The sequence below is a fragment of the Culex pipiens genome, chromosome 3 (assembly GCF_016801865.2).
Source record: "Culex pipiens pallens isolate TS chromosome 3, TS_CPP_V2, whole genome shotgun sequence".
NCBI classification, from domain to species: domain Eukaryota; kingdom Metazoa; phylum Arthropoda; class Insecta; order Diptera; family Culicidae; genus Culex; species Culex pipiens.
In genome coordinates, this window is record NC_068939.1 from 91,379,326 (window position 1) to 91,392,647 (window position 13,322).

The 13,322-nt window shown below is 34.6% G+C and overlaps 1 protein-coding gene across 1 annotated transcript in view; it reads left to right on the forward strand.

Annotated features, from left to right (window-relative positions):
- Nucleotides 1-2,438: 2,438 nt before the first annotated feature.
- The window catches only part of LOC120427774 (uncharacterized), a 97,976-nt gene continuing 87,092 nt past the window's right edge, over nucleotides 2,439-13,322 (forward strand). Inside the window, exon 1 of the mRNA XM_039592694.2 lies at nucleotides 2,439-2,957. Within this exon, the coding sequence (XP_039448628.1) occupies nucleotides 2,881-2,957 (77 nt within the window). The 5' untranslated portion in view covers nucleotides 2,439-2,880. The remainder of the gene's footprint in view (nucleotides 2,958-13,322) is intronic.

The window sequence follows — 13,322 nt, forward strand, 5'->3', positions numbered from 1 at the left end:
GAGCGCTCACTTTTCGCTCATTCGTGAAGAGGAGCGCTGCGTGAGCTTACGTTTGCTCCGATTTTTTCAGCTCACGTTTGCTCCGAGCTTGCGCTCGCGCTCATTTTTCGCTCATGGAGCGCTCATTTTGGACGTATCGCTAATCGTTTAACGTTTTTAAGAAAGTTTTTTTTTTCAATTCTAGTTAGATTTTTGCTTAAGGCGCAGCAGGGCTTAACTTAGTGAACAAATTTTATGATATATGAATTGGAATAGCTGATAATGTCTATAAAGTTAGTCTTATTTGGACAAACATTCTAGAAAATAGGGTAACATTGTTGAAACAATTCTCTTTTTTTAAATAAGCCCCAAAATTGCTTCTTCAAGAATTAATTTGTCCATATCTGACAAATTTGGCTAGTCTTGAGGCCTTGGCTAAATGGATACGGTGTTAGCTCTGTAAGCGAATGATCCTGGGTTTGATTCCTATCTGCTCCCAACGAGAGCAGTAACATTTAAAATTTTAAATATATTTGTTTCTATCCTTGCTGTAAATTTCTTTCATGAGAAGCAATATACTCAAAACAAACTTTAACGGTATTCGCGCCAACAGTATATTAAAATTTAGGTTTTTGTTTCTTGTTCGAAAAATGTCTAGATTTTAATATTTTTTAAATTTTTACGTATTTCGGTTCGTTGACTAAATCCATTTCATTACTTACTTTTGTTTATTTGACCCCTTTCATGTATGTTTTCGCTGCCTGCGCTGAGATAGTTCTAGAAACTTCATTTCAAACGCGCAGCTGCTACCTACTTTGACTCACCAGCTCACGTGAGCGCAAAACGCTCCGGTGAGCGTGAGCGAGCACGAGCTACCTGATAAAAACTCACGCTCTAGCTGGAGCGAGCACGTCTTCCGTGAGCGCTCGCTCATTTGCAACCCTGCCCGCGACAGACACGGACGACGAAACAAAGAGAAACGCAAAAAGTAACCTTTTCAAAACTTTTTTTTTCGTAAAATCGCAATAACTCGTGATGTTTATAATCAAACCCCTTATGTTTACTTATCAAAATTTTTGTTATTGTTTGCTCTACAACTTTGTAGATTATTGTTACACTCTAAAAAATAACCCTGCAAAGTTACACAAAACACGAAATTTTAAAATGAAAAATTGTGTTCTAAATGACAAAATGACCCTTCTGTGACTATAAAGATATGAAAAGTACATTAAATTTCCCTTAAAATGACATGTTCCAAAAAATTTTACAGTCGAGTAACGGGAAATGGGAGAATTTTTAAAACTTTTTTAGTGTTTTTTTCGATGAAAAATACGTTTTTTCGGAATTCTGAGTACGCCATAAAATCAGACGTCAAATTTTACATAAAAGTCCCTTTGACGCCAAATTTCTATCTCATCACCATTTAGGCTCCAAATTATTGAAAAACACCTCTTTTTTCGCATATTCTAAAATGGAAGGGGTCGTACCGCCCCTACGTCACGAGATATCTAAAAATCGGACCTCGGATTCGTGATCAGGGACAAAAGTTACGCCTTAGGACAAAGTTTCACGCAAATCGAAGAGGGGTCGGGGCAACTGCTGTGTGAGTTGGCGGTTCCACTAAGCAAATAAAAACAGTAAATTCCACCAACCAATCCAAGAAGCATTTTCGACAGTGAAGCAAACACTAACCTGGAGGGAGCAGCTGTGGCTGAATGGTTACAGTGTTTGCTTTGTAAGCGAATGGTTCTGGGTTCGATTCCCATCTGCTCCCATCGAGAAAGTTAAGGACATAGAAATACTTGAAATGCTGAATATAAACGAAAAATCAAAGTCGCCGAAGGCGGGGTTCGAACCCCCGTCCTTTGGATTGGTAAGCAAAAATGCTAACCACTAGGCCATGGCGACTTGGTGAGCATAGACTGGAATTAGGAATACTGTTACAACCAACCCGCAACGCCTTTCGAGGTGTATCCTAGGGTTATACCTCTCCTACTAACATTGAGTCCAAAACCTCCCTACAAACATCTATACCACTAAGGTGACGTAGGGGTCCTTGCGCACTTTAGATAGGTGTTTACTAACGATCCTTCATATCCCTGAGGATAGCTTGGACCCGGCCTGGACCCCCTTATGCCCTGGGCTGTATTACACACTCATCAAAAGATGAAGACATGGTATCTCCCGTGTTGGATTATTGTTCCGGATGAGGGTCTAACACAACCAGACCAAACAGAGGGATAAGCGTTGTGGAGCCTTCCGGTGGTGGGGCGTCCTCCAAATGCTAATGCTAATGCTAATGAAGCAAACACTAACCTGTGTCCTTTTGTTTCGTTACGCCGGTGTTCCAACAGGAAAGCAATTTATATGGAAAGCGCCGAGTAACCGTGTTCGGAAAATTGAAAAAAAAAGAAACGTACGAAAACGTGAAAATCATGGTGATATCGAGGAAATGCACAGTGTGTGCGGGTGTGTGAATGTGGGGGAATCAGAAACCACAAACAGGAGAAAAAAAAAATCCCATCGTCTGAAAAGTGATAGAAGATAAACACTCAAATCCACAAACATTTCGACGAAAGCCGGGATATAAAATTTCATCTTCGGCTGTGGCGATAAATAAAAAGAAAATCGCTGTAAATTTATTTCGTGAGCCTTATTGGAAAAAAAGCTGAGCCAGGAAGGCCGCAGCAGCGAAAAAAAAATCCAGTGAAATCCGTTGAAGAAAGGAAAAAAACGAATCCACCGCCGTTGCGTGGGAAGGGTCGTGAAAATGAGCATCTCAACTGAAGGATAAATAGCTCCGTTTTCTTTTTGAGAGGGGGAGAGTGAAAATCTCAGCGCAAGTGCCGCGAGTCCGCGAGGGAAGTGGTATTTAATATCGGAATATTTCATCAAGACAACATGGCTGACCTGCAGGCGACCATCGAGTTTGCCGTCGAGCTGTACAAGTTCTACAACGTGGACCTGTTCCAGAGGGGGTGAGTTGCTTGCTTTTATAAGTCTTCATTTCAATAAATATAAATAACTTTTGAATTCATAAAAACAAATTTAAAGTTTATCAGCATTAACAGTATTTTCAAAGACAAATCAAAGCCTAACTTCATCAGCTAGTGGTGCCCCTCTAAAATAGATTACAAACTAAACCCTTCATATACAGCTAGATATACCAGCTAGTTTTGCTTCCAGCAGATGTCAACCCTCTTGTTTCCAGCAATATTCCATCCACCTGTTGACAGTTAATCAGTGGATAGTGCATCAGTCCTCTGGCAAAGGACGACAAATTGACCTGCACTACTTGGAGACACGGTTGGTTCTCTATACGTATAGTTTGTTAGTGTGTTAGCGTGTGTGTTTGTGGACACGGCCAACGAATCTAATCACAAATTGGATAAAACGGCCCGGAACGCATCAGGACTATAATACAATAAGCCGTTGCACGTATAGCATAGCAGGACCACTTGTACAATTGTTGGCTGGTGGATTAAGGGATGTGGGTGAACTGAGCAACTAGTGCGGCCTGGTCTGAAGCACACACTATGCAGTAATAAGTGAAGCGACATCATGAAGGCCTTTGACGCTTCTGGGTAATGGGCTCCGGAAATTGATGGTCTGTCAAATGAGTTGCTGAAATGATTGCGGTTTGGCAGATTTGTTGCTTATTTCATAAGACGGAAAAAGTGTCAGTTCGGATGGACTTTGACCTAATTAAGTTTAGATCACTCATTAGGATGTAACAAAATGGGTCAATTTTGCGGGCATTCAGGGCATGATCCCCTAGGTGTACTGAGCCCGAATAACAGGACCTGGCGCTTTGACTTTCAATTTTAAATGGGTTTTTGGTTTTTTTTTCAGTTTTGAGCCCCTTAACGATTTTTGCATTTTTCTTCACTGTCTTCTGGCAGCACTTGCTGCTTCTGCAGAAAAGATCCAGGGTAGGCGTCGCGACGCTCGTTTAACCAAACAAGCTTATAGTTGCCAGAAGAGCTTGAAGAAAAAGTTAAAGTTTTCATCGGTGGTTTTATAAATTCTATAACATTCTTGACGAATCATTTCGCACTCTTCGGCAAAGTTGTTCCCTGGAACACGAACTATGAGTTCGTGAGGTTTTTGAAAAATGCAAAAATCGTTAAGGGGCTCCAAACTGGCAAAAACCCAAAACGCACTGATTTTATGGGGTAAATCTCATTTAAACTTCAAAGTCAAACGCCAGGTCCTGTCGCAACCAATCAAGCTCATATTTGGGATTCGGGCTCAGTATACCTAGGGGCTCAGGCCCTGAAATGCCCGCAAAATTCAACCATTTTGTTCAATCCTATTACTTATCTGACCACATCGGCACAGTTAAGGATCCCTTATCATCCATTTTCTCTAAACCTAAAGATGATCTCATGATGATTTTGGAAGATTTATAATTCGATGGTTGATGGTATTACTCTTTTGAATGTTATTTTACTTAAATTGAAGTGGAAAAATATTATATTTGTATTTTTTACCAAAAACAGATTATTCCTTTAACTGGGAAAACGCTAAAATCTTGCTGTACATTGAAACGTTTCTTCTATTGAAAATTATAAATTTTGAATGAAACAAAAAACAGCATTGCTTAGGGGATTACATAGGGGAGAGTGGGTAGACTTGACCCATTTTTTTGTATCGCACATAACTTTCTTAATTTCAAACAAAACTTTAAACTTTTTGCATGAATTGAAAGCTTAAACATGCAACTATGTTTGGCTGATAAGCGTATTTAATCAGATGAACTCTTCAAATCATGCCAAGAGTTTGAAAAAAAAATTAAACCAGAATTAACAAAATGTTAGGGGTAACATGAACCCCCTTTCAACATTTTAAAGAATTGTTAAGCAAAATGTTTCTTATTCATCCAAACTTTTGATTTTCTATGAGTTAAAGCAATTTCACATAGAACCTTAACGATTGTGTTCAAAATAAAACAAGTTAAGTGTGTAAAACATTTAAAATCTTAAAATATTCTTTTTCAGACCAAAATTGAGCATGTTTACAAAAGCTGGTAATTTGTGTTTACAAAATATTTGAAAAATGGTTCAAACTGCAGTAAGTCTTCCACAACTATACTAAAGGAAACCATGTACGAAATACCGAACAAACTAATTAAGCTTAAGGCTGATTCCAGTGACTCTAAAAATGCAGGGATCAAGTCTCCCTTATTGCACTTTTTTTTAAACAATTGGTTGTAAAAATAGTATGACGATACATTTAACGTCAAATGCGTAAGGGTTTTGTCGTTGATAAGTTTACCAAACAGTTAATGTATAAACAATATTTTTTTGAATATATTTTAAGTGTTTTCTATACATATCAAAACAAAGAAAAATGATCTCTTAAAGGTTTTTTGCAGAACTTTTTAGAAAAATGTGTGTAACTCAATCCGAAATTTTTATAATTTTTTTCTTTGTTTTCCACAATGAGCTTGAGTCAATTTTACACAACTTTCTAGAACAAGGGTAATTCTCCACCAACTCACACGAAATCGGAAAAAGTTGCCCCGACCCCTCTTCGATTTTCGTGAAACTTTGCTCTTAGGGGTAATTTTGGTCCCTGATCACGAATCCGAGGTTCATTTTTCGATATCTCGTGACGGTGGGGCGGTACGACCCCTTTCATTTTTCTGGTTTTTTACTAAGACACGTTTTTCAGTGATTTGTAGCTCGCAACCGTGAAGAGATAGAAATTTGGTGTCATAGAGACTTTTGTGTAAAATTAGACGGCCGATTTGATGACGTACTCAAATTTCCGAAAAAAAAACATATTTTTCATCAAAAAAAAGTTAAAAATTGTTTTAAAATCTCTGCCATTTCCCGTTACTCAACTGTCAAAAATCGTGAGACAAGTCATTTTTTGGGAAATTTAATGTACTTTTCGAATCTGAACTGGGTCATTTTTTCATTTAGAACAAAATTTTCATTTTAAAATTACGTGTTTTTTCTAACTTTGCAGGGTTACATTTTAGAGTGTAACAATGTTCTACAAAGTTGTAGAGCAGACAAAAACAAAAAAATTTATATATAGACATAAGGGGTTTGCATGTATTCTTCACGAGTTATCAGAATTTTACAAAAAAGTTTTTTGAAAAAGTTATGATTTTGACCAGTTTTTCGAATTTTTAACCCCTAAAACTCAATCGTGTGCTTTTGAAAGTATTTTTTTTCGGAAAGTTCAGCTAATTTTGCATAAGAATGACCCCTTGGAAGATTGTTGTGACTCGTGCATTGCGAGAATCAGATATTTTTTTCAAAAAAAATGTGTTTGTGATAAGTGAGTATCCGGTTTGTTTTTTTTTTTTATTTTCGAAAAATCCCCACATACAAGCAGTGCACATGCCACAACAATCGTCCAAGGAGTCATTCTTATGCAAAATTAGCTGAACTTTCCGAAAAAAATACTTTCAAAAGCACACGATTGAGTTTTTGGGGTTAAAAATTCGAAAAACTGGTCAAAAATTGTCAAAATCATAACTTTTAAAAATACTTTTTTGTAAAATCCTGATAACTCGTGAAGAATACATGCAAACTCCTTATGTCTATATATCAATAAAAAAAAATTCTGCTCTACAATTTTGTAGAACATTGTTACACTCTAAAATGTAACCCTGCAAAAATGTTGTTCTAAATAAAAAAATGACCCTTCTGGGTTATTTCAGATTCGAAAAGAACATTAAATTTCCCATAAAATTGCATGTCTCACGATTTTTTACAGTTGAGTAACGGGAAATGGCAGCGATTTTAAAACTATTTCTTAACTTTTATTGATGAAAAATACGTTTTTTTCGGAATTTTGAGCACGTTATCAAATCGGGCGTCTAATTTTACACAAAAGTCCCTTTGACACCAAATTTCTATCTCTTCACGGTTGCGAGCTACAAATCACTGAAAAACGTGTCTTAGTAAAAAACCAAAAAAATGAAAGGGGTCGTACCGCCCCACCGTCACGAGATATCGAAAAATGGACTTCGGATTCGTGATCAGGGACCAAAATAACCCCTGAGAGCAAAGTTTCACGAAAATCGAAGAGAGGTCGGGACACCTTTTTTCCGATTTCGTGTGAGTTGGTGAAGAATTGGGTAGCCCTATGTAAATTTTTATGTACAACGGTGAAAAACACGATCAAAAACCATTTCTGATCACTTTTTTTGCATTTTAAAGTATAAAAAAAAAAAATGACAAGACATTATTCTTCCGATGGATCAACTATGGTCCCCTTGGAACAAGCTGTCAAGGAGGAACTTTTCTGTCAAGAAGGACCGCGAGGCTAATTTTTCAAAATTGATTTAAAAATCCATTTTAAACTCTTTGTGGTTGTACAAAGGGTCATTGTACTCAGAAATATAAGCTTTATCGCTGTAAACAATAATATCAGCAATCTAAGCTTCATTTTAGGACCCAATTATCCAGGTCCAATAAACCAAATTCCCAGTTTTTGCATTTTGGGTGTTTTGAAACCGCATTGAGTCAGGGGCAGGGGCGCCGACTAGTCCAAAATGTTAGGGGGGGCACGGTTGTTTTCCGAAATCGATAGGTAAGAGTGGCGATTAGATGTTAAAGTTTGTATATCACGAATTTTAATAATTTTATTACGATGTGATACGATTTTTTTTTTCATCCGGAATCCATTTTTTTTAAGAAAAAGATTGATAAATTACCGTGATTGAGAATGTTAATTGGGGAGAATTTTTTATATGTTTGCAAATTCCTTTTCATTGGCATATTTTCACTTATTTTCTAGAAGTAAAATTAAATAATAAAAATAATCAGAAATTTAAAAATTCAACAATACAAATTTTCTAAAACTAAAAACAAAAGTAAAAAGCAAAAATTTAAAACATCATAAATTTAAAAATACAAATACATGTATTTAAGAATTAAAAATCTAAGAATTTAAGAATTTAAGAATTTAAGAATTTAAGAATTTAAGAATTTAAGAATTTAAGAATTTAAGAATTTAAGAATTTAAGAATTTAAGAATTTAAGAATTTAAGAATTTAAGAATTTAAGAATTTAAGAATTTAAGAATTTAAGAATTTAAGAATTTAAGAATTTAAGAATTTAAGAATTTAAGAATTTAAGAATTTAAGAATTTAAGAATTTAAGAATTTAAGAATTTAAGAATTTAAGAATTTAAGAATTTAAGAATTTAAGAATTTAAGAATTTAAGAATTTAAGAATTTAAGAATTTAAGAATTTAAGAATTTAAGAATTTAAGAATTTAAGAATTTAAGAATGTAAGAATTTAAGAATTTAAGAATTTAAGAATTTAAGAATTTAAGAATTTAAGAATTTAAGAATTTAAGAATTTAAGAATTTAAGAATTTAAGAATTTAAGAATTTAAGAATTTAAGAATTTAAGAATTTAAGAATTTAAGAATTTAAGAATTTAAGAATTTAAGAATTTAAGAATTTAAGAATTTAAGAATTTAAGAATTTAAGAATTTAAGAATTTAAGAATTTAAGAATTTAAGAATTTAAGAATTTAAGAATTTAAGAATTTAAGAATTTAAGAATTTAAGAATTTAAGAATTTAAGAATTTAAGAATTTAAGAATTTAAGAATTTAAGAATTTAAGAATTTAAGAATTTAAGAATTTAAGAATTTAAGAATTTAAGAATTTAAGAATTTAAGAATTTAAGAATTTAAGAATTTAAGAATTTAAGAATTTAAGAATTTAAGAATTTAAGAATTTAAGAATTTAAGAATTTAAGAATTTAAGAATTTAAGAATTTAAGAATTAAAGAATTAAAGAATTTAAGAATTTAAGAATTTAAGAATTTAAGAATTTAAGAATTTAAGAATTTAAGAATTTAAGAATTAAAAAATTTAAGAATTTCAGAATTTCAGAATTTAAGAATTTCAGAATTTAAGAATTTAAGAAAACCAAAAACGTTTTAAAATGGATTCCCAATACTCAATAATGCTGATTTCCTGAAAATTTTCTGTTTTTAGTATTATTCTCTACTCCCTGATTTTTGGCATATTTTTTTAGGGTGCAGTTAAAATTTCTTTAGCCTTTTTTTAAATCGATCATAGCTTGTGTTTTTAAAGATTATAATGTGGAATTGTCTCAGATTAGGTTTTAATTTGTCGGTTTCTCAGTAAAGAGGCGCGCTAGTTTTCAAAAATTTACCTTTTTTGAAACAATTGTATTTTTCGGCTAAAATTTGTATATAAGGGTTAACGGTTAACAAATGTATTTGAAATCTTTTCTATGATTACCCAAAAAACTATCGAATTTATCAGCATTTTTGTAAATGTCAAGCAGTCAACAAATGACCATTTTGAAATGTTTCAGTTTATATTCGCTAAATCCTGATCTACAATGGCAAATCGCAGAATGTTGCGTTTGAAAACTTGATGATTGTTTTCGCAAGAGTTTGCGTAAGTTTGATTGTAGATGAAGTGCTATGGAAAAAGTACATTGGTTTTGTTTTTGGAACAACATGTACAGATAGAAATCTTATGAGCAAATCCGTAAAATCTATGTTGACGACATCTCTCAAATCATTTACCGATGCCTCTGTGCTCTTGTACTAAGCTTACTGATTTTCCTATAGAGCACAGCGGTATAGATAAAACGTTGTCGATTTAGAAAAAAAATGCATCTAAATCCAGAAAATTGTAAACGATTTTGTTCAAAAAATTTCAGCGATTTCGGAAACAACAAATGTTTTTGAACTATTTTACGGATTCGCTTACAAGAATTCTATCCGTGTGTACAAGCAATGTTCCTTTTAAAATTTGATATTTTTTTCAATTATTTCTGTGATTTTTTTATATTTGATATAAGAATATTTTTCTTCCAAAGTTTCTGGGGGGGCACAATGTATGGGCTGCCCCCCCAGCCAAATTTTAGGGGGGGCAAAAAGTACTGTGCCCCCCCAGAGTCGGCGCCCCTGGTCAGGGGTATTAAAAAACACCCAAAAAGCAAAAACTGAAAATTTGGTTTATTGGACTTTTTCAAAAAAAAAACTCCAGAGATGTGCCAACATAAGGTGCCCGATGGAAATTTCACTTTGGCCAAATCTCAACGCCAGGCCCAATATCATCGATAAGAAAAATTATACGATTAACCATTATTTTCACACCCTAATGATTTTCTAATTCGAAAACTTTTAAATTTTCACTCCGCTTATGATTTCGACCGGATTGCATGTTAATGGTGTTTTCGAAATCCGACGATCCTCACAACTTTTCCCATAACGATTCGTCGATTACATCATGACAATCCCGAACCGAACTTTTGCCTTTTCCCCACTTGAAAATTCGGCAGTGCCACTCCTGATCCACTACTGTTTTTTTTTTTTTGTGGATCGATAGAGCAGATAGGCCATCCCGTTCCGGAGCCAAGAATAAAAGAAAAGTTTGAACACGATTCATGACGTGTCTGCAAGTTATCTATTATTTGTGCGCCCGAAGCTAGGCTCGAATGTTTTCGCACCTCTCCCCCCAACTCCCCTTGACCACGTGGCAGATTTGGGGTCGAAAGTTCCGGGCCTTGGTGCCGGGCCAGTAGCCAGAGGACGAGTGGATCAATTTGAAATTTGCATTTAGTGAATGAAAAAGCCCACCAATGCGCGCGGGAGGATTTTCACACGTGGACTAGCTAAACTGTGAAAATTGTCTGAACAGAAGGGTCGCAGGGGGAAGGGGGAGAGGACACTTATCCTGCTGGATAATGACCCTCCTGTCTAGCGCGCAAAGCGATTTGAAATGGGATTTTGGCATCAGAAACGCGTTGTGGTGAAGTCTGCCAGATTCTGTGTCGGAGCCATAAATCATCCAGAGGGAGGGAGGGGGATCCACATGACTTTTTGGAGAGTCCATGTGCGTATATCTGCGCTGTTCCCGTGGTGTCAAACGATTATGTGGCTGGAGGTGGTTTTCAAATAGTCGTATATTTGAATTGTTTGAAATTGCGCACAAACTTTTCTTAGCTTCTCTTTTAACTCATTCTATCAACATTCACATTCATCAAATGTTAGTCTAGTTTGATGGAGAGCTTCAATAGGGAACGATTTTGGTGGTGTTTGCCTAACGCGACAATGGCTGGAACAATTGGCTTCCCGAATTTATTTCACGCATCTGTGAGTTGGTCTAAATTGCCCCTGGTTAACCAGGATCGATATGGGATGTTGATGCTTGAATATGGTAGTGAATTTTTGTTTAAATTATGCATAAACTAAATTTGCTTTTTGGACTTGGATTAGAACCAAGCAAATTTAAGTTTGCCCTGAAAAACAAAATATTATTTGCAGCATTTTTGCCTTCCTCACCTTATTGAGGAAAGGTTATAAAATCACTCGAAAAATGCACTTTTTAATAAGACCTCCTAGACCTACCGTCATTTATACATATCGACTCAGAATCACCAGCTGAGAAAATGTCTGTGTGTTTGGCTGTATGTAGACATGTGTACCAAACCAATGTCACTGGAATATCTTGTCACTGACTGAGCCGATTTTGACCGTATGGGCCTCTTTCGATTTGTCTTGGGGTCCCATAAGTCCCTATTGAAATTTATAAGATTTAGTAAAGCACATCAAAAGTTATGCTTAAAAAACTGCTGCATATAAATATCACAATTTGCAAAAAAGGGTGGTTTTTGCATGGAAACCTGTCATATTATATATTTTTAAAAAGGTTTTGAAATGACCTTTCTTGCGGATAAAAAAAATTCAAGATATGACTTACCTATCTAACATTACATGCAGTTTAAAAATGCTCTGAATTTACATAACCTCAATCTATTTTCCCACGGCGGTGTATTTACAATATTGACAAAAAGTCTGTAGGCAGTCTGTTTTTTTTTACTCGTCACTTATTTTTATTAGGACCTCTTTGGTGCTGCGATCACGTTAGGGGCGATCCATAAACCATGTGGACACTTTATGGGGGTTGGAATCACTCTATAAATGAGAGGAAGGCACCAACCACCTAAAAGGTGGATTAAGTAACGTTTTATTTGAATGTAATCTTTGATTTGATACAGTTGAATAAATTCCATTAACTGGGGTGAATCTAAACTACAATCTGATTGGAAACAGTGCGTTTTAAAGCACGTTATAACTCGCCAGCGTTAATTAGAATTAAGATAAATAGAAGCATAGCATTAAGGAATCGATTCTTCGATATTGAATTAAATCCTGCATCTGCACACTTTGTAACAAATTAAAAGTAACATTATTTGGATTAAATAAATAAATAAATAAATGAATAAAGCTCATTTTACAGTTCTGAATTTGTTCTTAACAAACCCTAGTAAAATTTCATATTAAATGGTTGAAACAGCTCCCAATTCACCCCATGTGTCCCGCATGGCCCCAGATGTCGGTACCCTAAAATAGTTTAAACTCGAACAAGGTGTAATGTTTATTTTTTTCTAAAGGTAGAGAACCCAAAAATAACGACTTTGTAGTTGAAATTAACGAAATTTTATGAAGATTCAATGATAATTTAATGATTTTCGGTTGGTATTGCAGAACATTGGTTAACTATTTGATCTTCGGTTCCCAATTTTAACCAAATTTAAAAGTCATGGAATCAAAAACAGTCCAGACTCGATTATCGAGTCTGAACTGTAGAAGAAACATTATCAAATATTGTTTGTAATTCATAAGAAAATGTTTAAAATACATAATTTTATTAAGTGCAAAATTTGTGTTGAGGGGAAATTTGCAACAGGCCAGATTAAAACAGATTTTGACTAAAAAGACTCTCCAGAATCCAAATTTTGCAGTCATCTTGAAAAGTTCCTTGAGGGAAGCGAGATATTCAAGCATATTACATATCGACTCAGAACTGAATTCTGCGGAAATGTCTGAGCGTGTTTGCGTGAAGGGATGGATGAAGAAATGAATATTGTCACTCCATTATCTCGGAGCTGGCTGTACGGATTTTGGATGCATTTGTTTCAATTAGTACGGATTGTAGTCCCATAAGCCCATGTTGAAAATTATTAAATTTGGTAAAGTGCTTCAAAAGTTAAACACAAAATAAGATTTTGATATTGTAAAAAAAAGTTTATTTTTCAATAACCTCTACATTTGGGCTCGAATTTTCACAAAACATCGTTTAAATATCTTTTTTGATAGGTTAATTTTTGCTTCCTTTGAGGCGCAAACAAATACAAACAGGGTGCAGATAATTTATGAATAAGGCATCAATGAGGTTTTTATTTGAATAATTTCCCCACCAATATTTTCAAAAAAAATAAATTTTGCTGGGACATTTTTTCGAAGGGGTTATTATAAAAATTACTGTTAAAGCTGTTTGACAATTTCTGTCTGCTGCTAATATTTTAATGCTTCAAAAACT